Here is a 27,392-nt window from a genome sequence, read left to right as displayed (position 1 = left end):
GCCATAAACACAGAGACAGTGATTGAACGGTGTTGCTGAGATTTATTACAATGTAATATAAAAACGTATGTTTGAGCCTTCTGACTCTCCCAACAGGACAGGCATGTAGCCTGCCTATGTTGTTACAGCCCCACGGGCCATAACATAATAAAATGTCTACTCACAAACAAGGAGAAATTATATAGATCTATGGATAGAGGTCAGCAGGGGTAAACTGGGACCAGAAATCAGCTCAGGCATTTCTAACATAGGGCCCATTTTTTATTTTGGGCCCCCCCCCCCCATATTATTATCCAGATCATTTTCATTGTGCACCCAGGGGAAAAGTTAGACTGGCCCAATCGGCAAATAAATGCCAGATGGCCAGTCCTTCCATGGAGGTCAATGCCCTAGAGGTGTCTGTCTGTAATATGTCTCTGCCATGGTCATAATTAGAAGAATAGAATTGCCTACTACTTCCTTACTTTATATTCCTCGCAGAGCCATTGGCTGTTGGGGATTTCACGCCTACATTCGTCCAAAGGTGGTGGAGAGTTGTGGACTGGAGGTGTTGCTATAACCCGTTACTTTCTTAAACAGCACGGCCAAGAAGGAGACACCTTTTTATTCACAATCACAAAGAAGTAGACCTTAACTTTCAATATGTACGTGTTATTATATACCATATTGGCAGGATTGGCTATACTGCCACTTGTCCTTTATCTCAGAAATCCTTACTTTACTCAGGACCTGCGCTACACGGTGACTTGCATCTTACTCGGGTTACGAATTAACAGAATCAAGAGGAGCAAACCGTTCTACAGCATGCTGGACTGTTTTCTCGATAAGGTCAAAAAACACCCCAACAAACAGTTTATTGTATTCGAGAAGAGTTCGTATACATACCGGGATGTTGACAAGCAGAGCAACAAGTTGGCCCGGGCGCTCTCACAGCACGCCAGCGTGAAGGAAGGGGACACTGTCGCCGTCTTCATGGGTAACGAGCCCATGTATGTGTTTATCTGGCTGGCCCTGGCTAAACTTGGATGTACAGCCGCTCTGCTCAACTACAACATCAGGTCCACGTCCTTATTGCACTGTTTCACCTGCTGTGGAACCAACGTGCTCCTGGCTGCTTCAGGTAAGCCCAGCCAATTTACCTTGGTGTTGCTGTTTACAATATTATTGTTAGTACATCTATTTTGAATAATAATTCATATATCTATAATAACTAGTGTAGAGACCTATGGTGTCTAGATCGGCAGGTAGCCTAGTGGTTAGAGCGTTGGGCCAGTAACCGAAAGGTAGCCTAGTGGTTAGAGCGTTGGGCCAGTAACCGAAAGGTAGCCTAGTGGTTAGAGCGTTGGGCCAGTAACCGAAAGGTAGCCTAGTGGTTAGAGCGTTGGGCCAGTAACCGAAAGGTAGCCTAGTGGTTAGAGCGTTGGGCCAGTAACCGAAAGGTAGCCTAGTGGTTAGAGCGTTGGGCCAGTAACCCGAAAGGTAGCCTAGTGGTTAGAGCGTTGGGCCAGTAACCGAAAGGTAGCCTAGTGGTTAGAGCGTTGGGCCAGTAACCCGAAAGGTAGCCTAGTGGTTAGAGCGTTGGGCCAGTAACCGAAAGGTAGCCTAGTGGTTAGAGCGTTGGGCCAGTAACCGAAAGGTAGCCTAGTGGTTAGAGCGTTGGGCCAGTAACCGAAAGGTAGCCTAGTGGTTAGAGCGTTGGGCCAGTAACCGAAAGGTAGCCTAGTGGTTAGAGCGTTGGGCCAGTAACCGAAAGGTAGCCTAGTGGTTAGAGCGTTGGGCCAGTAACCGAAAGGTAGCCTAGTGGTTAGAGCGTTGGGCCAGTAACCGAAAGGTAGCCTAGTGGTTAGAGCGTTGGGCCAGTAACCGAAAGGTAGCCTAGTGGTTAGAGCGTTGGGCCAGTAACCGAAAGGTAGCCTAGTGGTTAGAGCGTTGGGCCAGTAACTGAAAGGTAGCCTAGTGGTTAGAGCTTTGGGCCAGTAACCGAAAGGTAGCCTAGTGGTTAGAGCGTTGGACCAGTAACCGAAAGGTAGCCTAGTGGTTAGAGCGTTGGGCCAGTAACCGAAAGGTAGCCTAGTGGTTAGAGCGTTGGGCCAGTAACCAAAAGGTAGCCTAGTGGTTAGAGCGTTGGGCCAGTAACCGAAAGGTGGCCTAGTGGTTAGAGCGTTGGGCCAGTAAACGAAAGGTAGCCTAGTGGTTAGAGCGTTGGGCCAGTAACCGAAAGGTAGCCTAGTGGTTAGAGCGTTGGGCCAGTAACCGAAAGGTAGCCTAGTAGTTAGAGCTTTGGGCCAGTACTGGATCAAATTCCCGAGCTTACAAGGTAAAAATCTGTCGTTCTGCTCCTGAACAAGGCAGTTAACCCACTGTTCCCCAGGCACTGAAAACGTGGATGTTGATTTTGTCAGCCCCCACACCTCTCTGATTCAGAGGGTATCCTCCTTTCCCTCTATGCAGCTAGTGGGAGGCAGGGCTAGTAGTGCACAGGCCAGAATTAATAGGATTCTGTCTCATGCTTGCTCTGTCTGTGACCCTCCCTCTCTCCTCCCCCAGAGTTGCGTGGAGCGGTAGAGGAGGTGCTCCCCACCCTGAGGGAGAGGAGTATAAGTGTGTTTGTGCTGGGTGAGGAGGAGGAGAAGTGTGTGACGGAGGGCGTGAATACTCTGAGCAGCAGCAGGATACAACAGGCCTCAGATCAACCTCTGGACCCACAGCTCAGGTCAAAGGTCACCTTAAAGAGCCCTGCCCTCTACATCTATACGTCAGGAACTACAGGTAAGCTGGCCTGGTTATGCATAACTGGCCTGGTTATGCATCCAGCATAGTTGCAGGAAGTGTGCTATAAAGAACAATGTGAAAAATAAAATGTCCAGACCAGTACAGTATGACTCTGGTCAGCCCTGTAGTATGAATTAAACAGAATACTACTGATGTCTAGACCAGTACAGTATGACTCTGGTCAGCCCTGTAGTATGAATTAAACAGAATACTACTGATGTCTAGACCAGTACAGTATGGCTCTGGTCAGCCCTGTAGTATGAATTAAACAGAATACTACTGATGTCTAGACCAGTACAGTATGACTCTGGTCAGCCCTGTAGTGTGAATTAAACAGAATACTACTGATGTTTATGCTAGACAGGTAAATATTCTTAGATAGCACAACTCTGATTGGTCAAAGATATAAGGTACCATTTGAGATTTTCATCAGCCTTGATTCTCTGTTTTCTGCCCTTCCTGGTGTCTCGTCCTCAGGTCTGCCGAAGGCTGCGGTGATCACACATGAGAGGCTGTACATGGCCTCCTCTATGCAGGCCATCTCAGGTGTGGCCTCTGATGATGTCATCTACATCTACCTGCCTCTCTACCACACCGCCGGCTTCATGATGGGTTTGACTGGAGCCATAGAGAGAGGTACTCTACTGTACTGTACGGCACAGTTGGTGAGAGTGTTGTTCTGGCAGCGGCCAGGTCGTGGGTTCAATTCCTGCATGGATAACATGCACCTCATAGCAGTGCAGTATATAGGAGAAAGATATGAAGAGGTGTGAAGAGCTGAACTGGTTCAGTACTAGTTTAGAACTGGTTCAGAACTTCTTAAGAACTGGTTCAGAACTTCTTTAGATCTGGTTCAGAACTGGTTCAGAACTTCTCTAGATCTGGTTCAGAACTTCTTTAGATCAGGTTCAGAACTGGTTCAGAACTTCTTTAGATCTGGTTCAGAACTGGTTCAGAACTGGTCCAGAACTTCTCTAGATCTGGTTCAGAACTGGTTCAGAACTTCTCTAGATCTGGTTCAGAACTGATTCAGAACTGGTTCAAAACTTCTTTATATCTGGTTCAGAACTGGTGCAGAACTGGTTCAGAACTGTTTCAGAACTGGTTCAGAACTTCTCTAGATCTGGTTCAGAACTGATTCAGAACTGGTTCAGAACTTCTTTAGATCTGGTTCAGAACTGGTTCAGAACTGTTTCAGAACTGGTTCCATGCCATCTCTAGCAATTACAATAACTACATTCAAATGGAATTCAAATGGAGAGAGAAAAACATAATAACTGAAATTCTCTAAATAAAATCACTCTAGCCGCCTGACTTGGCACTGATGATGAAGATAAAAAATGCAAATGTCTCTGAATACACGTTCCATGTTATTTGAGGGCCGTCATGTGTATTAACGTTGTTATGATGTTGACCAGGGTTTACTAAGGGTTGTTTGATGGAGTGTCTCTTTACTCTGGGCATTGGAGTAGAGGTGACTTGGCTCTGAGGTGACTTCTAGTATTTCAAACCAAAGTTCCTGAGTGCATTCAAAATGGCATCCTATTCCCTTTATAGTGCACTACTTTTGTTTTTGACCAGGCTCCATGTGGCTCTGGTCAAAAGTAGTGCACTATATAGGGAATATGGTTACATTTGAGACACAGCCACAGAGTTCACAGCTGTTTATGTCAATAATGACCTTAGACTCTCAAATCAACCAGGAAAAACTCCTAGGCCTTAGTGGTGCTGTAGCCTTTAACTAGGGCCCAGAGTTATTCCTTCCTGGTCCAGTCACATGGTCAGACTTGTGGAGGTCTACCAGAACCATTCAGAGGGGACTGTGCTTTAGTTAGTTAGTTAGTTAGTTAGTTAGTTAGGTAACTATTTAGTCAGACATTGAGTTAGTTAGGTAATCATTTAGTCAGTCAGTGAGTTAGTTAGTGAGTTAGTTTGTTAGGTAATCATTTAGTCAGTCAGTGCGTTAGTTAGTTAGGTAATCATTTAGTCAGTCAGTGAGTGAGTTAGTTAGTTAGTTAGGTAATCATTTCATCAGTCAGTAAGTTTGTTAGGTAATCATTTAGTCAATGAGTGAGTTTGTTAGTTAATCATTTAGTCATTCAGGGAGTTAGTTAGGTAATCATTTAGTCAGTCAGTGAGTTAGTTTGTTAGGTAATCATTTCGCCAGTCAGTTAGTTAGTTAGGTAATTATTTAGTCAGTCAGTTAGTGAGTTAGTTTGTTTGTCCATGAGGTTGTGAGCTCTGTTGATGTTGGTGCTTTATCTTCTCCTCTCAGGCAACACCGTTGTCCTGAGGCGTAAATTCTCTGCCTCTAACTTCTGGGATGACTGCAGGAAACACAAGGTGACAGTGATCCAGTACATAGGAGAGATCATGAGGTACCTCTGTAACTCACCCAAGGTACTGGAACACATGCCTCCTGTTAATTTCATCATTCAGACCATTAAAGACCAAAAACAAATGGGCTGATAGTATTGAATCATTAATCAATGTAACCAAATACCTATACATCCTATCCTCTCTCCTCTCCTCTCCTCTCCTCTCCTCTCCTCTCCTCTCCTCTCCTCTCCTCTCCTCTCCTCACCTCTCCTCTCCTCTCCTCTCCTCACCTCTCCTCTCTTCTCTTCTCTCCTCTCCGCTCCCCACCTCTTCTCTCATCACCTCTTCCCACCTCTTCTCTCCTCACCTCTTCCCACCTCTTCTCTCCTCCCCTCTCCCCTCCCCTTGTCTCTTCACCTCTCCTCTTCTCTTCTCTCCTCTTCTCTCCTCAGAAAGATAATGACAGGCATCACAAGGTACGTCTGGCCCTGGGTAATGGGCTTAGAGCAGACACCTGGTCAGAGTTCCTGCAGCGTTTTGGTGACGTCCGTGTCTGTGAATGTTACGGAGCCACCGAGGGAAACGTCGGCTTCATCAACTACATCGGGAAAGTGGGAGCGATCGGCAAAGAGCATTTCCTTCATAAAGTGAGACTACTGTCTGGGACAATAATGGCCGTTCCAAATACCAGCCTATTCCCTTTATAGTGCACTACTTTCAACCAGGGTCCATAGGGCTCTGGTCACATTACACTACATAGATACATTACACTGCATAGATACATTATACTACATACAGTAGATACATTACACTACATAGATACATTACGCTACATACATACATTACACTACATACAGTATATACATTACACTACATAGATACATTACACTACATAGATACATTACGCTACATAGATACATTACACTACATAGATGCATTACACTACATACATTACACTACATAGATACACTACATAGATACATTACACTACATAGATACATTACACTACATAGATGCATTACACTACATAGATACATTACACTACATAGATATATTACACTACATAGATACATTACACTACATAGATACATTACACTACATACATACATTACACTACATAGATACAGTACACTACATAGATACATTACACTACATAGATGCATTACACTACATACATACATTACACTACATACATACATTACACTACATAGATATATTACACTACATAGATACATATATTACACTACATACATATATACATTACACTACATAGATACATTACACTACATAGATGCATTACACTACATAGATACATATATTACACTACATAGATACATTAGAGTACATACATACATTACACTACATAGATACATATATTACACTACATATATTACACTACATAGATACATTACACTACATACATACATTACACTACATACATACATTACACTACATAGATACATACATTACACTACATAGATATATTACACTACATACATACATACATTACACTACATAGATACATTACACTACATAGATATATTACACTACATAGATACATATATTACACTACATAGATACATTACACTACATACATACATTACACTACATAGATACATTACACTACATAGATATATTACACTATATAGATACATTACACTACATACATACATTACACTACATAGATATATTACACTACATAGATACATACATTACACTACATAGGTATATTACACTACATACATACAAACATTACACTACATAGATACATTATACCACATACATTACACTACATAGATACATTACACTACATACATACATTACACTACATAGATATATTACACTACATAGATACATACATTACACTACATAGATATATTACACTACATACATACATACATTACACTACATAGATACATTACACTACATAGATATATTACACTACATAGATACATATATTACACTTCATACATACATTACACTACATAGATATATTACACTACATACATACATACATTACACTACATACATACATTACACTACATACATACATTACACTACATAGATATATTACACTACATAGATACATACATTACACTACATAGGTATATTACACTACATACATACAAACATTACACTACATAGATACATTATACCACATACATTACACTACATAGATACATTACACTACATAGATACATTACACTACATAGATGCATTACACTACATAGATACATTACACTACATAGATACATTACACAGACACACTACATAGATATATTACACTACATACATACATTACACTACATACATACATTACACTACATAGATACATTACACTACATAGATACATTACACTACATAGATGCATTACACAGATACACTACATAGATACATTACACTACATAGATGCATTACACAGATACACTACATAGATGCATTGCACAGATACACTACATAGATACATTACACTACATAGATGCATTACACAGATACACTACATAGATACATTACACTACATAGATGCATTACACAGATACACTACATACATACATTACACTACATATATACATTACACTACATACAGATCATTACATACAGATCATTTCTCTTATAATTCACTGTATCACAATTCCAGTGGATCAGAAGTTTACATACACTAAGTTGACTGTGCCTTTAAACAGCTTGGAAATTCCCGAAAATTATGTCATGGCTTTAGAAGCTTCTGATAGGCTAATTGACATCATTTGAGTCAATTGGAGGTGTACCTGTGGATGTATTTCAAGGCCTACCTTCAAACGCAGTGCCTCTTTGCTTGACATCATGGGAAAATCAAAAGAAATCAGCCAAGACCTTAGAAAGAAATGGTAGACCTCCACAAGTCTGGTTCATCCTTGGGAGAAATTTCCAAATGCCTGAAGGTACCATGTTCATCTGTACAAACAGATGCAAGTAAACACCATGGGATAACGCATCCGTCATACCACTCAGGAAGGAGACGTGGTCTGTCTCCTAGAGATGAATGTACTTTGGTGCGAAAAGTGCAAATCATTCCCAGAACAACAGCAAAGAACCTTGTGAAGATGCTGGAGGAAACAGGTAAAAAAGCATTTATATCCACAGTAAAACGAGTCCTATATCGACATAACCTGAAAGGCCGCTCAGCAAGGAAGAAGCCACTGCTCCAAAACCGCCATAAAAAAGCCACACTACGGTTTGTAATTGCACAAAGATTGTACTTTTTGGAGAAATGTCCTCTGGTTTGATTTAAGAAAAATAAAACTGTTTGGCCATAATGACCATCGTTATGTTTGGAGGAAAAAGGGGGAGGCTTGCAAGCCGAAGAGCACCTTCCCAACCGTGAAGCACGGGAATGGCAGCATCATGTTGTGTTGGTGCTTTGCTGCACAAGGGACTGGTGCACTTCACAAAATAGATGGCATCATGAGGGAGGAAAGTTATGTGGACATATTGAAGCAACATCGCAACACATCAGTCAGGAAGTTAAAGCTTGGTCGCAAATGGGTCTTCCAAATGGACAATGACCCCAAGCATACTTCCAAAGTTGTGGCAAAATGGCTTAAAGACAACAAAGGCAAGGTATTGGAGTGGCCATCACAAAGCCCTGACCTCAATCCTATGGAAAAGTTGTGGGCAGAACTGAAAAAGCATGTGCGAGCAAGGAGGCCTAAAAATCTGACTCAGTTACACCAGCTCTATCAGGAGGAATGGGACAAAATTCACCCAACTTATTGTGGGAAGCTTGTGGAAGGCTACCTGACATGCTTGACCTAAGTTAAACAATTTAAAGGCAATGCTACAAAATACTAATTGAGTGTATGTAAACTTCTAACCCCCTGGGAAAGCTGAAATAAATCATTCTCTCTATTATTATTCTGACATTTCACAATCTTAAAATAAAGTGGTGATCCTAACTGACCTAAGACAGGGCATTTTTACTAGGATTAAATGTCAGGAATTGTGGAAAAACAGAGTTTAAATGTATTTGGCTAAGGTGTATGTAAACTTCCGACTTCAACTGTACATACATTACACTACACAGATACATTACACTACATAGATATATTACATTATATATGTACATTACACTACATAGATATATTACACTATATATGTGCATACATTACATTGATACGGTGTAGATAGATGCATTACACTACATAGATGTATTACACTACATAAAGTGGCTTGCGAAACTATTCACCCCCTTGGCATTTTTCCTATTTTGTTGCCTTACAACCTGGAATTGAAATAGATTTTTGGGGGGTTTGTATCATTTGATTTACACAACATGCCTACCACTTTGAAGATGCAAAATATTTTTTATTGTGGAACAAGCAAGAAATAAGACAAAAAACAGAACTTGAGCATGCATAACTATTCACCCCCCAAAGTCAATACTTTGTAGAGCCACCTTTTGCAGCAATTACAGCTGCAGGTCTCTTGGGTATGTCTCTATAAGATTGGCACATCTAGCCACTGTGATTTTTGCCCATTCTTCAAGGCAAAACTGCTCCAGCTCCTTCAAGTTGGATGCGTTCCGCTGGTGTACAGCAATCTTTAAGTCATACCACAGATTCTCAATTGGATTGAGGTCTGGGCTTTGATTAGGCCATTCCAAGACATTTAAATATTTCCCCTTAAACCACTCGAGTGTTGCTTTAGCAGTATGCTTAGGGTCATTGTCCTGCTGGAAGGTGAACCTCCGTCCCAGTATCAAATCTCTGGAAGACTGAAACAGGTTTCCCTCAAGAATTTCCCTGTATTTAGCGCCATCGATCATTCCTTCAATTCTGACCAGTTTCCCAGTCCTTGCCGATGGAAAAACATCCCCACAGCATGATGTTGCCACTACCATGCTTCACTATGGGGATAGTGTTCTCGGGGTGATGAGAGGTGTTGGGTTTGCGCCAGACATAGTGTTTTCCTTGATGGCCAAAAAGCAACATTTTTGTCTCATCTGACCAGAGTACCTTCTTCCATATAATTAAGCAATGACTTTTTTCTGGACACTCTTCCGTAAAGTGTATTGTACGGCTTAAAGTGGTCCTATTGACAGATACTCCGATCTCCACTGTGGAGCTTTGCAGCTCCTTCAGAGTTATCTTTGGTCTCTTTGTTGCCTCTCTGATTAATGCCCTCCTTGCCTGGTCCGTGAGTTTTGGTGGGCGGCCCTCTCTTGGCAGATTTGTCGTGGTGCCATATCCTTTCCATTTGTTAATAATGGATTTAATGGTGCTCCGTCGATGTTCGATGTTCAAAGTTCCTGATATTTTTTTATAACCGAACCCTGATCTGTACTTCTCCACAACTTTGTCCCTGACCTGTTTGGAGAGCTCCTTGGTCTTTATAGTGCCACTTGTTTGGTGGTGTTGCAGACTCTAGGTCCTTTCAGAACAGGTGTATATATACTGAGATAATGTGACAGATTGTGTGACACTTAGATTGTACACAGGTGGACTTTATTTACCTAATTATGTGACTTCTGAAGGTAATTGGTTGCAATTTTTTTTTAAACTTCACTTCACCAATTTGGACTATTTTGTGTATGTCCATTACATGAAATCCAAATAAAAATCTATTTAAATTACAGGTTGTAATGCAACAAAATAGGAAAAACACCAAGGTGAATACTTTTGAAAGGCACTGTACAATCATTATACTATGTACATGCCTTACACTACATATATGCTTTACACCACATATATGCATTACACTACATAGATACATTACACTACATAGATACATTACACTACATAGATACATTACACTACATAGATATATTACACTGTATATGCACATACATTGTTATTATTTTACCCTGCTGGTCATCTATGAACATTTGAACATCTTGGGCATGTTCTGTTATAATCTCCACCCGGCACAGCCAGAAGAGGACTGGCCACCCATTATAGCCTGGTTCCTCTAGGTTTCTTCCTAGGTTCCGGCCTTTCTTGGGAGTTTTTCCTAGCCACTGTGCTTCTACACTTGCATTGCTTGCTGTTTGGGGTTTTAGGCTGGGTTTCTGTCCAACACTTTGTGACATCAGCTGATGTAAGACGGGCTTTATAAATACATTTGATTTATTGATTGATTGATACGATGTATCATTGTTTTCTCTTGTTATGTGTGTTGTTGTCTGTCTCTTTGTCTGTCTGTTTGTTGTCTGTCTGTCTGTCTGTCTGTCTGTCTGTCTGTCTGCCTGCCTGCCTGTCTGCCTGTCTGTTGTATGTGTGTTCGCAGGCAAGCTTCTCCTACGCTCTGATTCAGTACGACACAGAGAGAGAGGAACCTGTCAAAGACTCTAGAGGTTTCTGTATCAAAGTCCCTAAAGGTGAGAACACACACACATACACACACACACACACACACACACACACACACACACACACACACACACACACACACACACACACACACACACACACACACACACACACACACACACACACACACACACACACACATAAACATAAACATATTCACACACACATAAACATATTCACACACACACACACACCCCATAACTTGTTGTTTTGGTCCCCAGGAGAAACTGGATTGCTGGTTGCCAAGATTACAGCACAGGCTCCGTTCAGTGGCTATGCTAATAACCAGCAGCAGACAGACAGGAAGAAGCTGAGAGATGTGTTTGTTAAGGGAGATCTGTACTTCAACAGTGGAGACCTGCTGAGGATCGACCACGAGGGCTTTGTTTACTTCATGGACCGCATTGGAGACACCTTCAGGTCAGAAACGCTTCAGCTGTTTAACTTTAGTAGTTATCAACTAAAGGTTTAATAATGAGCTGGGTTAAAGTTATTTATGGGGCGGCAGGTAGCCTAGTGGTTAGAGCGTTGGACTTGTAACTGAAACGTTGCAAGATTGAATCCCTGAGCTGACATGGTAAAAGTCTGTTGTTCTGAACATGGCAGTTAACCCACTGGCTGTCATTGAAAATTAAAATGTGTTCTTAACTAACTTGCCTAGTTAAATAAAGGTTAGAAAAATATGATGTGTTGTCCTGTCCTGTGAATCACCTGCAGGTTGAGTTATGAGCTGGATTTAATACTATAGATGTAATGTTATTGTCCTGTGAATCACCTGCAGGTTGAGTTATGAGCTGGGGTTAATACTATAGATGTAATGTTATTGTCCTGTGAATCACCTGCAGGTTGAGTTATGAGCTGGGGTTAATACTATAGATGTAATGTTATTGTCCTGTGAATCACCTGCAGGTTGAGTTATGAGCTGGGTTTCTCTAGGTTTCTTCCTTCTTGGAAGTGTTTGCAGTCTGCTTCTGCTTGCGCTTTGGGTTCTAGGCCATTCTACTGTCTGAATTATATTGATATGATCCAGGTGGAAAGGAGAGAATGTGGCCACCACGGAGGTGACTGAGCACCTGGTCATGGTGGAATGTATCGAAGAAGCCAACGTCTACGGTGTCAAGGTTCCAGGTGATTTGACATTTTAGTCATTTAACAGACGCTCTTATCCAGAGGTAGCTAGGTTCATTTAACAGACTCTCTTATCCAGAGGTAGCTAGGTTCATTTAACAGACTCTCTTATCCAGAGGTAGCTAGGTTCATTTAACAGACTCTCTTATCCAGAGGTAGCTAGGTTCATTTAACAGACGCTCTTATCCAGAGGTAGCTAGGTTCATTTAATAACAGACTCTCTTATCCAGAGGTAGCTAGGTTCATTTAATAACAGACTCTCTTATCCAGAGGTAGCTAGGTTCATTTAACAGACTCTCTTATCCAGAGGTAGCTAGGTTCATTTAATAACAGACGCTCTTATCCAGAGGTAGCTAGGTTCATTTAATAACAGACTCTCTTATCCAGAGGTAGCTAGGTTCATATCTTTTTTATAGAATAGTTTTATTCATAGAATGTTTTATATCTACTACACACAGTTGACATAGTATATATAGCTACATATAACAATACACATCTACACACCTACAACACACACAGTCACATCATTGTGTAGTTATTAACCCAGTGTGTTCTTCTCATGTTGGCTGTGAATGACCAGGACATTAAAGGGGGAGAATTCAAAATCAATGGGAATCCCTGAAAATGTATCAAAGTCAGCTGTCTCTCTTGGTGATCCTGCTTTGTGACGTACCCCACAGGACACGAGGGGAGGGTTGGAATGGCAGCGGTCAAACTGAAAGATGACATGGAGTTTGACAGTAAAGCCACGCTGGAGCACGTCAAGACCTCCCTGCCCAGCTACGCTAGACCCCGCTTCATACGCATACAGGTGATCCTGTGGGAATAATGTCCAAATTACAATGATCGTCATGATACCTGTTATCTGAAAAGCACTTAAAGCTTCCGTCTGGGATACGTTGAAGAGATTCCCTGATCCCAGATTGTACCTTTTTAAAGATTTTCTCAAACTATTAAGATTCATAAAACAGACATTTTAACATAATTTATTTTATTTTAAAAATCCCAGAATTCCCTGGCTGTGACTGGAACGTTCAAGCAGATGAAGGTGAAGCTAGCCGAAGAGGGATTCAACCCATCCGTGATGCAGGATCGATTATACTACCTGGAGGACAGTAAGGGATACATCCCCATGACACAGGAGATGTACCACTCTATTTGTGATGGAAAGATACACTTATGATTGATTTGTTTTAAACAGATTGTCTAACTGTTAACCTCTTATTTTAAAATTAACTGTCAAATTATTCATCTGATGTACATTTTATGACTATAGAGGAAAAAAATTGAAAATTGAAAACTGAACATTTTATGGAACATTTGTAAATAAATAAATATAGATTGATTTTGTAATAAATTCTAAAGACATATTGTGTATCTATCTGAGATGTGTGGCTGTGTCACTTAAAAAAATTATATCTGATAAAACATAATAAATAAAAGACCTCAGAGCTCTGCCATCTCTGCACCCTGAAATCACAAAGGTGTTTGTGGGAAACATTTGGTAGGGAGACTACAGGATCGTATGCATCGGGCACCAAATGGAAGAAAACGGATTGGACCAAGGTGGGACTACCTCAACTTGTACAATAAGAAACATTCATTTTCATTTTCCATTGCAAAACATTTTGCTACGTTGTGCCTAATGAATACGACCCAGGCGCTAACCTTGGCTACAGTAGAGCAGGAAAGTTAGCGGTATCTACTGTAGTCACAGAGGAACAAGACCAACAGCTGAGTCTCCTACACCCAGAGGAGGACCAGGGATTTGGGGAGATCTGAGTTTTGGGGCGATCTGAAGTCCCCTGACAGGGCAGCACACCTGGTAGTGCCCACACTGCACCCACAGGTGGCAGAAACTGGGCAAGCTGTAGAACTTGGTGAGCTTCCTCAGGACCCGTTTTCCCAGCTGGTTGGAATTGGTTGGAGAAGGCCACTCTGGGATCTGAAAGAGGCCCGAGGGGCTTGGGCTGGAGGAGAGACGCCTGAGCTGGGTGTCATTTAGGGGGTGGATGATGTCTGGGTCTTTATGTCCATGCTGGGAGTCTGTGATAGAGCTAGAGAGAGGCTTAGAAAGGGGATCAGTATTATGGCCAAACAGGGGCCCAATGGGGCCAGGTAAGGGCTCACTGCTGCAGCTCAGAGAGCGTACTGTCCTCCTTGGCCTGTTCTCAGACCCAGACTTTTCTTTATCCACCCAGAATGGTGGTTGTGGTCTAAATCCAGTCTTATCACTGTCCAAGCGGAGCTGTGGTTGGACTCTCTGAACTCTGAAGGCAGCAGGACAGGGGATCTCCTCAGGGCCGTCTCTGGCTCCTGTCTCTGGGTCCTGGCTGGTCTGTGCCTGGCTGGTCCCTAGCTCTTTGGATCCTGTCGTGGGGCTGGTCTGTGTCGGGCCGGCCTCCAGCTCTTTGGATCCTGTCTTGGGGCTGGTCTGTGTCGGGCCTGCCTCTAGCTCTTTGGATCCTGTCTTGGGGCTGGTCTGTGTCGGGCCGGCCTCCAGCTCTTTGGGTCCTGTCTTGGGGCTGGTCTGTGTCGGGCCTGCCTCTAGCTCTTTGGGTCCTGTCTTGGGGCTGGTCTGTGTCGGGCCTGCCTCTAGCTCTTTGGGTCCTGTCTTGGGGCTGGTCTGTGTCGGGCCGGCCTCCAGCTCTTTGGGTCCTGTCTTGGGGCTGGTCTGTGTCGGGCCGGCCTCCAGCTCTTTGGATCCTGTCTTGGGGCTGGTCTGTGTCGGGCCTGCCTCTAGCTCTTTGGGTCCTGTCGTGGGGCTGGTCTGTGTCGGGCCTGCCTCTAGCTCTTTGGATCCTGTCGTGGGGCTGGTCTGTGTCGGGCCGGCCTCCAGCTCTTTGGATCCTGTCTTGGGGCTGGTCTGTGTCGGGCCTGCCTCTAGCTCTTTGGGTCCTGTCTTGGGGCTGGCCTGTGTCGGGCCGGTCTCCAGCTCTTTGGATCCTGTCTTGGGGCTGGTCTGTGTCGGGCCGGTCTCTTGCATTTTGGGTGTTTTCAGTGGTTCATCCTCTGTGTCACTGATGGCCTTTTCAATCTCCTTTGGTTTCCTAGTCATGAGAGTGGCAGCCATTCCCTCTGCTGCTGCTGTTGTGTGATTCCCTGAATCACTGTTTGTCTCTGACAGCTTCTCAACAGTTTTTCTGACTGGAGACTGCTGCTCCTCCATTTTACTGACCGCCTGTTTTTCGGCCTCCTCGGCCAGAAGGTCGGCGGCCATTTTGCGAATGATGTTCCAGTCCCTGATGATGTCCTCTGAGGTGGTCAGCTGTGACGTCACGGTGAAGCGGATGATGCGTTTCCTATCGATGTCGGCGGGGACGAGGTACATGGTGCCGGACCGCGTCAGTCGCCGTAGCAACTCCTGAGTCAGGGCATTCCCATCCTGAGAGAGAGAGAGAGAGAGAGAGAGGGAGGATGAGAGAGAGAGAGAGAGAGGGAAGGGGGGACAGAGAGATGTTGGAGACAGAGAGTGGGGGGAGACAGAGAGAGAGATTTGACAGTTGAGAGATACCTGTGTTTGGCCCTTTTCTCATTGACGTAAGTTAAGGAGAGGCAGTGCGACAAGATTTAAATTGACATAATATGTAAGTAAGCTCTGTATTTATATCCTAAAATAGGCCCATTTATTTGTGTTCTGAGAAAATGTGAACGTGATCAAATTACATTTTTTATTCAAACTAGAGTTGGGTTCAATAGTTAGGCCGGGATTCAATCCATTCAGGTCGGAGACAATGCTGCTTTTAATGGCAATGTTCCCACGGTAGCAGAGACCTCATTAAAATGCTGCATATGTAGACTCAACCAGAAATAACCTTTAAGTGGACCATTGTCCAAAGACTGTGATCGGTTTGAATCCCAGCCTTAGAGGTGGGTTGGGCACACCCAGGTTATCCACGTGAAGGAATGATCTCTATCAGTGATCTGCCCTTCACCTTGAGCAGCATAATAAAACACATACCTGTTATCACACAGGCTTAAACAGACAATGACTGACCTTTGAACTCCTGGCTGTGATAGCAGTTGACCTCTAAGCTGTACATTGCCATGAACAAGCCCTGTCAATCATTATCCAGCTCAGAGCAACAGACTGACTTCTGACCTATCCAGTATGTTCACAGGTGACCAGGACATGTCAGAACCAGCTATGTGGACATTGTAGAGACCTATTTCTATACTGTGTTCTGTGTGAGATGGTGAATCCTGTTCAAATGTTCCTCAATGGGAGATGTACAGTATATGATACAACACAACACAACTTAACAACACAACTTTACAATACAATACAACTTTACAACACAATACAATACAACACAACTTTACAACACAACTTTACAACACAACACAACTTTACAACACAATACAACACAACAATACAATACATCACAACTTTACAACACAATACAACACAACACAACTTTACAATACAATACATTACAACTTTACAACACAATACAACACAACACAACTTTACAATACAATACAACACAACTTTACAACACAATACAATACAACACAACACAACTTTACAATACAACACAACACAACTTTACAACACAACACAATACAACACAACTTTACAACACAATACAACACAACTTTACAACACAATACAACTTTACAACACAATACAACAACTTTACAACACAATACAACACAACTTTACAACACAATACAATACAACTTTACAACACAACTTTACAACACAACACAACACAACTTTACAATACAAGGATAGGCCACATACCTTGAGACAGAAGACCACCAAGCCAAGGTGTCTCTCGGCAGGCATGTCAAAGTTAGGGTCACATCTAACCAGGGACTCCAGTAGCTTAGCCATCTCTACACCCTGAAAACACAAACGTAGAGGTCAGTCACTGTAATGCAGCATCTCAAATTACAGAGGGAGAAAGAAACCGACTGACAGGCAGGCAGACAGGCAGGCAGACAGGCAGACAGGCAGGCAGACAGACAGACAGACAGACAGACAGACAGACAGGTTACATACGTGTCTGATGTGTCCCTGAAGGTTCTTCAGACCGAAGGAGCGCATCACGAACCACAGCTTCAGAGAGCGGAACCGTCGACTCAGGGGGATCTGCCAATGCTGACAGACACAGTGGATCAGGATCAAGTTTAACATTCAAATCAACATGAACATCTATAGTAAGATTAAGATCCAGATCAGTTTCCAGATCAGTTTCAAGATCCAGATCAGTTTCAAGATCTGCATGCTTTCCCGACAGTGGTTAATGTTAGGATTTGGGTACATCTGATCCTAGATCTGTGTTTAAAGGCAGAAGTTGGACCAACAATGTTGATGAGTTTATCACACGAGTATACAAAAGGTAGGTAGTGTGTACCGTGAAGTAAATGTTCAAAAGAAAGTCTGCAAATTGGTAGGTAGGTATAGAGCGTGACTCAGTTGGTTGAACTTGCAGCGCCAGGGTTGTGGGTTCGATTCCCACGGCGGACCAGTACGAAGAATGTAGGAAAATGTATACACTCACTACTGCAAGTCGCTCTGGATAAGCACGTCTGCTAAATGACTAAAATGTCAAATGTAGGTCGTTTGTACCATGAAGTCGGTGGCTTGGTCTGAGTTTTCGTGTCTGAGGTAGACAGGGTCGACACTGAAGGTTTGTTGGAGCTTGCACTTGTCCTTCACCCTGTTAGGACCAACGACCAAAAACATGTTACTGAATCTCTCTATCCCCAGCTTAGTAACACTGTACATGAAGCCTGAAGGGCTCGCCAGACAGGATGCCATGGGGCTGAGCGGAGTTAGCCAAAATAGAGTCCTATTTTCTCGGGCTGAGTGGCTTTCACGTGCACGAGCAACGACAATCGCTCTACCTGGATAAAATTCTGCCTCCCGCCTAGCTCCAATACATGATGAATGGGCAACTCCGCCACCGCTTCGTGTCTGGAAAGCCCTTGAGGGTCGTCGTAACTCCTTTCTACCCCCCTCTCTCTTTTTAAAACATTTTAATGCAGTGGGCTAAATCAGGGTCACACAATGTTTCTTGGTGGTCTTCAACAGATCTACTTCACACACATGGTTATGGGTTTAAAAACAGAAGACACCTGGACCATGTCAGATATAGAGTTGACATGTATTACATTTTGAGTTTGTATCCCAATATTACACTTTATATACATCACAGAAGACTGAAATGTAACAAAACCGTTTGACATAGAATCACCAGATTTCCGGCTGTCTTTCTGAAATAATGTTAATTTAATTATTATGAAATATTCCACCCATGAGGCCACTAGAGGGCGTTTTGGTCATTAGACTGCAGGACAGGATGACAACCAGGTCTTCCTCCCTCTTCCTCTCTCCCCTTCCTCTCTCTCTTCCTTTCTCCCTCCCATTCCTCTCTCCCCCCCTTTCTTCCTCTCTCTTCCTCTCTCCCCTTCCTCTCTCTTTCCCGCTCTCCCTCCCATTCCTCTCTCCCTCCCCTTTCTCTCTCCCTCTCTCCCTCCCCTTTCTCTCTCCCTCCCCTTTCTCTCTCCCTCCCCTTACTCTCTCCCCTTTCTCCCTCCCCTTCCTCTCTCTCCCCTTTCTCCCTCCCCTTCCTCTCTCTCTCTCCCTCCCTCCCCTTCCTCTCTCTCCCTCCCTCCCCTTCCTCTCTCTCTCTCCCTCCCTCCCCTTTCTCTCTCCATTCTCTCTCTCTCTCTCTCTCTCTCTCTCTCTCTCTCTCTCTCTCTCCCTTCTCTCTCACCAGAAAGCAGTGCAGTCGAAGTGGACCATCATCCATTTGGAGGGGTTGAACGCGAAGGAGTCAGCGTACTCTATACCCCCCAGAGGTCCTCTCAGCTCAGGGCAGAGGAACGCTGAGCCGGCGTACGCTGCATCCACATGCAGCCACAGACCTTCCTCTGCACCTAGGCCAGGCAGGGGGAGGAATACAAACACGTTTTTCAGAGAATCTGGGGGGGGGGCGGTGGGGAGTCCGAGTGGAACTTGAACCTGCGACCCTTATCTGTATTCATACAGCGTCTCAGAGTAAGTATAAAGTAGCCTTGTGGGAACCTTGGCTTGTGCGAGCAAGAATGGCTCACAGGAGCAGAGCAACGTCTCAGAGTGCTGATCTAGCATCAGCCCACCCCCCCCCCCCCCCCCCCGTCCCCGTCCCCGTCCAGTCATGACCAGCGCTGTTACTCTGAGACTCTTTATGAATACGGACCCAGGACGCTGAGATTCTCAAAAGTCATACAAAGGTCACATGTCATACATGTTATGTGTGGTACATGTTGTATGTCGTACAGGTGTGTATAATAATTAGAGGTAGGAGATACAGACGTACATACTGGTCCCAGCTCTGACAGGTCGTCGAAGGCGCACACCCCCGTGGTCCCCAGAGTGGCACACAGCTGAAACAAACATGATCATTGGTTTGGTTACGACCTTGGTTACAAGTGTTTATGACCTACCATGACCTAGCATCACCTACCACCCCCTAATATACCCTACCATGACCTACCATCCCCTAATATACCCTACCATGACCTAGCATCACCTACCATCCCCGAATATACCCTACCATGACCTACCACCTCCTAATATACTCTACCACTGACCTACCACCCCTAATATACCCTACCATGACCTACCATCCCCTAATATACCCTACCATGATCTACCACCCCCTAAAATACCCTACCATGACCTATCACTCCCTAATATACCCTACCATGACCTACCACTCCCTAATATACCCTACCATGACCCACCACCCCCTAATATACCCTACCATGACCTACCACTCCCTAATATACCCTACCATGACCTACCACCCCCTAATATACCCTACCATGACCTACCATCCCCTAATATACTCTACCACTGACCTACCACCCCCTAATATACCCTACCATGACCTACCATCCCCTAATATACTCTACCATGACCTAGCATCACCTACCATCCCCAAATATACCCTACCATGACCTACCACCTCCTAATATACTCTACCACTGACCTACAACCCCCTAATATACCCTACCATGACCTACCATCCCCTAATATACCATACCATGATCTACCACCCCCTAAAATACCCTACCATGACCTATCACTCCCTAATATACCCTACCATGACCTACCACTCCCTAATATACCCTACCATGACCCACCACCCCCTAATATACCCTACCATGACCTACCACTCCCTAATATACCCTACCATGACCTACCACCCCCTAATATACCCTACCATGACCTACCATCCCCTAATATACGCTACCATGACCTACCACTCCCTAATATACCCTACCATGACCTACCACTCCCTAATATACCCTACCATGACCTACCACTCCCTAATATACCCTACCATGACCCACCACCCCCTAATATACCCTACCATGACCCACCACCCCCTAATATACCCTACCATGACCCACCACCCCCTAATATACCCTACCATAACCTACCACTCCCTAATATACCCTACCATGACCTACCACCCCCTAATATACCGTACCATGACTGTCACGGTTCATGAATCCACTGCCTCTCTCTCTCTCTCTCTCTCTCTCCTGTGTTTGTGTGGGCGTGGTTTCCAATCTTGGTCTGATTGTCTGCGCCAGCTGGAATTAATTATCTTCCCCTTTATATGTTCTGTAACCTGTGTTTCTTGTTGTCAGATCGTTGTTTCTTCCCTGAGGTTGTGTCGTGTGTCAGTGCTCTTTCTCTCGCAGCCCTTGTGGGGATTATCTGCTGTGCTCCTTCCTACCCAGCCGGACTCACTCCCTTGGATTTCTCAGCACGCTATCATCAGAGGATGTGCCCTTTGGCCCTGGGTTGGATTCTGTCTGAGTATATTCTGTCTGTCCTGTTGATGCTGTAAACTATTTCATTAAACCATCGTTGCTTGCATCTTGCATCCGCCTCTGTATTGTGACAGAACGATCTGACCACATCATGGATGCAGCGAGTTCAACGAGTCTGACCGAATTCATTTCCCGCAGTATCACGAGAATGGACCAACAAGAGGAGAACATCTCTAGCACAGGTCGGGCAGTACAAGCCATTGCGACGCAGGTATCCCAGCTGACCCAACAATTACAACATCTGGGGGGCCTCGCTGCGCCACCTACACCGGCAGTTCAACACGCCCCGCCAGAGCCGGATTCCCAGCTAGAGCCACGGCTACCGACACCAGAGGGTTATTCAGGTGATCCTGACTATTGCAGAGCTTTTCTGACGAGATGTTCCATGCATTTCTCGTTGCAGCCACGGACCTTCAACCGTGAACAGTCTAAGGTAGCATTCGTACTCACACTGCCATCAGGCAAAGCGGCCCTTTGGGGATCGGCGGTGTGGGCGAACCAGGACCCATGCTGCACCTCCTTCCAGACACTCTCCGAGGAGATGAGAAGGGTCTTCGATCGGGCCGTGGCGGGTAGGGAGGCGGCCAGACTACTCGCTGACCTTCGCCAAGGAGACCGTTCAGTATCGGAATACTCCATTCAATTCCGCACTCTGGCCGCAGAATGTCAGTGGAACGAGGAGGCGCAGTGGGACATGTTCCTGCATGGGCTGGAGGACCGGATCCAGAAGGAGATTTATGTTCTGGACCTTCCCAGGAGTTTAAATGGACTAGTGGAACTAGCATTGAGGGTCGACGCTCGTCTGAGTCGTATTGGCCGCCGAGCATACCCTAACAGACCGTATAACGACACGGAGGGTTGGCATGCCAGCAGCGGGAACACGGCCAGTTCAGCCTCCGCTCACGAACCCATGCAGGTGGGGAGAGCTCGCCTCTCCCGGGAGGAGAGGGAGAGGCGGAGATCCCAAGGACTTTGTCTCTACTGTGGTAGAGCGGGCCACTTTATCCACTCCTGTCCGGTAAAAGATCAGGCCCGGTAGTAAGTATGAGGCTACTATCGGGTGGTGTCATCACAGAGAAGACCTCATCATCTACTCTCCTCCCGGTAAGACTAAGATGGGCCACCCACACGCACGACACCCAAGCTTTACTGGACTCAGGAGCAGAGGGTAATTTCATGGACTTCAAGCTTGCTCACAAGCTCCAGATTCCTATCACCTCACTCACGCACAAGATATCCGTCAACGCTCTCAATGGTCAAGAACTCCCCAACATTTCTCACACCACTGAACCTATCACACTCATCACTTCTGGCAATCACACTGAGACACTATCATTTCTACTCATGGACTCACCCCTTGCACCATTAGTTCTCGGCCACCCTTGGCTCACCCAACACAACCCCAGAGTTGACTGGGGTCATAACTCTATATCTATGTGGAGTAACAAGTGTCTTGAGTCCTGTTTAGTGTCTGCTTGTTCATCTGTGTCTGATTCTGTGTTTCTAGAGGAGGCAGTGGATTTGTCTAACGTGCCCGTTGAATACCACGACCTGAAGGAGGTGTTCAGCAAGTCCCGTGCTGCTTCTCTTCCTCCGCATCGTCCCTATGACTGTGCAATAGAATTATTGCCAGGTGAGTCTCCGCCTAAAGGCAAGTTATATTCACTCTCTGTTCCTGAGAGAGAGGCTATGGAGAGATACATCTCTGATTCTCTGGCATCTGGATTCATTCGTCCTTCCTCTTCTCCAGCGGGGGCGGGGTTCTTCTTTGTGGGGAAGAAGGACGGATCTCTGCGTCCTTGCATTGATTACCGTGGGTTGAATAACATCACAGTGAAGAATACCTATCCCTTACCGTTGATGTCCTCAGCCTTTGAAAGGTTACAGGGAGCATCCGTGTTCACTAAGTTGGATTTACGTAATGCTTATCATTTGGTTCGCATAAGGAGGGGGGACGAATGGAAGACCGCGTTTAACACCCCCAGAGGGCACTTCGAGTATTTGGTCATGCCTTTTGGGTTATCCAACTCCCCAGCGGTTTTCCAGGCACTCGTCAATGACGTGCTGAGAGATATGATTGATCAGTTCATATATGTTTACCTGGATGACATACTGATTTTTTCTTCTTCTCTCCAGGAACACGTTCAGCACGTCAGACGAGTGCTTCAGAGGTTGTTGGAGAATGGACTTTTTGTCAAGGCGGAAAAATGCATTTTCCATGCACAATCCGTTCCATTCCTAGGTTACATCGTCTCGACTGAAGGTATTCGCATGGATCCTGACAAGGTTAAGGCTGTGGTGGATTGGCCAAGCCCAGATTCCCGTAAGGCCCTACAGAGGTTTCTGGGATTCGCCAATTTCTACAGGCGTTTCGTTCGCAACTTTAGCCAGATAGTCGCTCCTCTTACCGCCTTAACCTCCCCCAGAGTGACGTTCAGGTGGTCCGATGCAGCCGAGGCTGCATTCACCAAACTCAAGAGCCGCTTTGTTTCGGCTCCCATCCTCATAGCTCCCGATCCCTCGCGTCAGTTCGTGGTGGAGGTGGACGCTTCAGAGGTGGGGGTAGGTGCGGTACTATCCCAACGTTCCTCTTCTGATGACAAGATGCACCCTTGCGCGTTCCTTTCCCATCGGTTATCACCTGCAGAACGCAACTACGACATTGGCAACAGAGAGTTGTTGGCAGTGAAGTTAGCATTGGAGGAGTGGCGCCATTGGTTAGAGGGTTCGGGGGTACCTTTTATAGTTTGGACCGATCACAAAAATTTGGAATATATCAGAACCGCCAAGCGACTCAACTCCAGGCAGGCGCGGTGGGCACTCTTTTTCGGACGTTTTGACTTCTCTCTCTCGTATCGCCCGGGTTCCAAGAATGTCAAACCCGATTCCCTTTCTCGTATTTTTGACCAATCCGAACGACCATCCACTCCCGAGTGCATCCTACCCAGGACCCTAGTGGTCTCCACACTTATATGGGAGGTTGAATCGAGGGTCAGAACGGCCTTAGAAGGGGTAACGCCTCCGCCCGGTTGTCCGCCTAATCGGTTGTTTGTGCCGGAGGGGTGTCGGTCCGATGTTATTCGGTGGGGGCATTGCTCCAACGTAGCGTGTCATCCAGGAGTCAGCCGTACTAGCTTTTTAGTGAAGCAACGCTTTTGGTGGCCGCTGATGGCTCGTGACATTCACAGTTTTGTCTTGGCTTGCTCGGTTTGTGCCACTGGGAAGAGTTCTAATCGACCCCCAGATGGGTTACTCCAACCGCTGTCGGTCCCTTCGAGACCCTGGTCCCACATCGCGCTAGATTTTGTTACCGGTCTCCCGCCCTCCCAGGGCAAGACGGTTGTTTTGACCGTGGTGGACCGGTTCTCGAAGGCGGCTCATTTTATTCCCTTGCCTAAATTACCATCTGCCAAGGAAACAGCGGTAACGGTCGTGGATCATGTCTTTCGCTTACATGGCCTGCCGATGGACGTAGTTTCTGACCGGGGGCCCCAATTTGTGTCCAAGTTTTGGCAGGAGTTTTGTAGGTTACTGGGAGCAAGTGTAAGTCTTTCTTCAGGGTTTCATCCCCAGAGCAACGGTCAAACGGAGAGGGCCAACCAAGATTTGGAGAGAGTGTTGCGATGTTTGGTTTCTAAGAACCCCTCTTCCTGGAGTCAACAACTCTCTATGGTTGAGTACGCTCACAATTCGTTGCCAGTGGCAGCCACGGGTCTCTCTCCGTTTGAGTGTAGTTTAGGTTACCAGCCACCTATCTTTCCCAGTACTGAGTCCGAGGTCACGGTTCCCTCCGCTCACGCTTTCATCCAGAGGTGCCGTCACGTATGGAGCAGAGCCCGTGAGACTCTCCTCCGGGTGGGGGCGCGCACCAAGGCTAAGGCCAATCGCCACCGGTCGAAGCCTCCGGTATACGTCGTTGGACAAAGAGTGTGGCTTTCCACGAAGAACATTCCACTCCTATCCGTTTCTAACAAGCTTGCCCCCAAATTTATCGGGCCGTTCAAGGTCACCAGGATCATTAGTCCGGTGGCGGTCCGGCTCAAGCTTCCTCCAGAGTATAGGAGAATTCATCCTACCTTCCATGTGTCCAAGATAAAACCGGTGTTTCAGGCACGCATTAACCCGCCGGTCCCGGTTCCCCCGCCGCCACGACTTGTTGATGGGGAGACCACCTTTTCTGTCAATCGGATTTTGAACTCGAGAAGGAGGGGACGCGGATTCCAGTACCTGGTAGACTGGGAGGGTTACGGTCCGGAGGAGAGAAGTTGGGTACCCGCTAGGGACATTCTGGATCACTCCCTTATCGATGATTTCAATCGACAGGTAAATTTGTCTGGGAACGCCAAGAGGCGTTCCTAGGGGGGGGGGGGGTAGTGTCACGGTTCATGAATCCACTGCCTCTCTCTCTCTCTCTCTCTCTCTCTCTCTCTCTCCTGTGTTTGTGTGGGCGTGGTTTCCAATCTTGGTCTGATTGTCTGCGCCAGCTGGAATTAATTATCTTCCCCTTTATATGTTCTGTAACCTGTGTTTCTTGTTGTCAGATCGTTGTTTCTTCCCTGAGGTTGTGTCGTGTGTCAGTGCTCTTTCTCTCGCAGCCCTTGTGGGGATTATCTGCTGTGCTCCTTCCTACCCAGCCGGACTCACTCCCTTGGATTTCTCAGCACGCTATCATCAGAGGATGTGCCCTTTGGCCCTGGGTTGGATTCTGTCTGAGTATATTCTGTCTGTCCTGTTGATGCTGTAAACTATTTCATTAAACCATCGTTGCTTGCATCTTGCATCCGCCTCTGTATTGTGACAGAACGATCTGACCACATCATGGATGCAGCGAGTTCAACGAGTCTGACCGAATTCATTTCCCGCAGTATCACGAGAATGGACCAACAAGAGGAGAACATCTCTAGCACAGGTCGGGCAGTACAAGCCATTGCGACGCAGGTATCCCAGCTGACCCAACAATTACAACATCTGGGGGGCCTCGCTGCGCCACCTACACCGGCAGTTCAACACGCCCCGCCAGAGCCGGATTCCCAGCTAGAGCCACGGCTACCGACACCAGAGGGTTATTCAGGTGATCCTGACTATTGCAGAGCTTTTCTGACGAGATGTTCCATGCATTTCTCGTTGCAGCCACGGACCTTCAACCGTGAACAGTCTAAGGTAGCATTCGTACTCACACTGCCATCAGGCAAAGCGGCCCTTTGGGGATCGGCGGTGTGGGCGAACCAGGACCCATGCTGCACCTCCTTCCAGACACTCTCCGAGGAGATGAGAAGGGTCTTCGATCGGGCCGTGGCGGGTAGGGAGGCGGCCAGACTACTCGCTGACCTTCGCCAAGGAGACCGTTCAGTATCGGAATACTCCATTCAATTCCGCACTCTGGCCGCAGAATGTCAGTGGAACGAGGAGGCGCAGTGGGACATGTTCCTGCATGGGCTGGAGGACCGGATCCAGAAGGAGATTTATGTTCTGGACCTTCCCAGGAGTTTAAATGGACTAGTGGAACTAGCATTGAGGGTCGACGCTCGTCTGAGTCGTATTGGCCGCCGAGCATACCCTAACAGACCGTATAACGACACGGAGGGTTGGCATGCCAGCAGCGGGAACACGGCCAGTTCAGCCTCCGCTCACGAACCCATGCAGGTGGGGAGAGCTCGCCTCTCCCGGGAGGAGAGGGAGAGGCGGAGATCCCAAGGACTTTGTCTCTACTGTGGTAGAGCGGGCCACTTTATCCACTCCTGTCCGGTAAAAGATCAGGCCCGGTAGTAAGTATGAGGCTACTATCGGGTGGTGTCATCACAGAGAAGACCTCATCATCTACTCTCCTCCCGGTAAGACTAAGATGGGCCACCCACACGCACGACACCCAAGCTTTACTGGACTCAGGAGCAGAGGGTAATTTCATGGACTTCAAGCTTGCTCACAAGCTCCAGATTCCTATCACCTCACTCACGCACAAGATATCCGTCAACGCTCTCAATGGTC

General features: G+C 45.8%; 2 protein-coding genes across 3 annotated transcripts in view; one reads left to right on the top strand and one right to left on the bottom strand.

Moving 5' to 3' along the window:
• Window positions 1-511: 511 nt before the first annotated feature.
• LOC129834904 (long-chain fatty acid transport protein 2-like) lies at window positions 512-13,947 on the top strand. 2 transcript variants are annotated; one of them, XM_055900275.1, is made up of 10 exons: window positions 514-1,120; window positions 2,548-2,769; window positions 3,250-3,408; window positions 5,048-5,172; window positions 5,544-5,738; window positions 11,356-11,446; window positions 11,660-11,858; window positions 12,469-12,566; window positions 13,247-13,377; window positions 13,576-13,947. In XM_055900275.1, the coding sequence occupies exons 1-10, from the start codon at window positions 643-645 to the stop codon at window positions 13,747-13,749; spliced, it is 1,872 nt and encodes a 623-aa protein (XP_055756250.1). In that variant the 5' UTR covers window positions 514-642; the 3' UTR covers window positions 13,750-13,947. The 2 variants fall into 2 exon arrangements, with proteins under 2 accessions (XP_055756251.1, XP_055756250.1); XM_055900276.1 differs by lacking the exons at window positions 13,247-13,377; window positions 13,576-13,947 and adding an exon at window positions 13,147-13,236 and having other exon boundaries at window positions 512-1,120.
• Window positions 12,969-27,392, bottom strand: part of LOC129834907 (histidine decarboxylase-like) — a 151,735-nt gene continuing 137,311 nt past the window's right edge. Inside the window, exons 6-11 of the mRNA XM_055900278.1 lie at window positions 19,880-19,946; window positions 19,295-19,457; window positions 18,145-18,235; window positions 17,575-17,673; window positions 17,314-17,415; window positions 12,969-15,951 (exon numbers count right to left, since the gene is read on the bottom strand). Coding sequence (XP_055756253.1) covers window positions 14,278-15,951; window positions 17,314-17,415; window positions 17,575-17,673; window positions 18,145-18,235; window positions 19,295-19,457; window positions 19,880-19,946 — 2,196 coding nt within the window. The 3' untranslated portion in view covers window positions 12,969-14,277. The remainder of the gene's footprint in view (window positions 15,952-17,313; window positions 17,416-17,574; window positions 17,674-18,144; window positions 18,236-19,294; window positions 19,458-19,879; window positions 19,947-27,392) is intronic.

The sequence above is a fragment of the Salvelinus fontinalis genome, chromosome 35 (assembly GCF_029448725.1).
Source record: "Salvelinus fontinalis isolate EN_2023a chromosome 35, ASM2944872v1, whole genome shotgun sequence".
Classification (NCBI taxonomy): domain Eukaryota; kingdom Metazoa; phylum Chordata; class Actinopteri; order Salmoniformes; family Salmonidae; genus Salvelinus; species Salvelinus fontinalis.
Note: the sequence above shows the minus strand (reverse complement) of the source record. Positions and strands in the feature narration are given on the sequence as shown.

Coding starts and splice junctions, on each gene's coding strand:
- LOC129834904 (XM_055900275.1), top strand. CDS start 643: ATGTACGTGTTATTATATACCATATTGGCAGGATTGGCTATACTGCCA. Junction 5,173..5,543: donor ACCTCTGTAACTCACCCAAG/GTACTGGAACAC, acceptor TTCTCTCCTCAG/AAAGATAATGACAGGCATCA. Junction 13,378..13,575: donor CCCGCTTCATACGCATACAG/GTGATCCTGTGG, acceptor TAAAAATCCCAG/AATTCCCTGGCTGTGACTGG.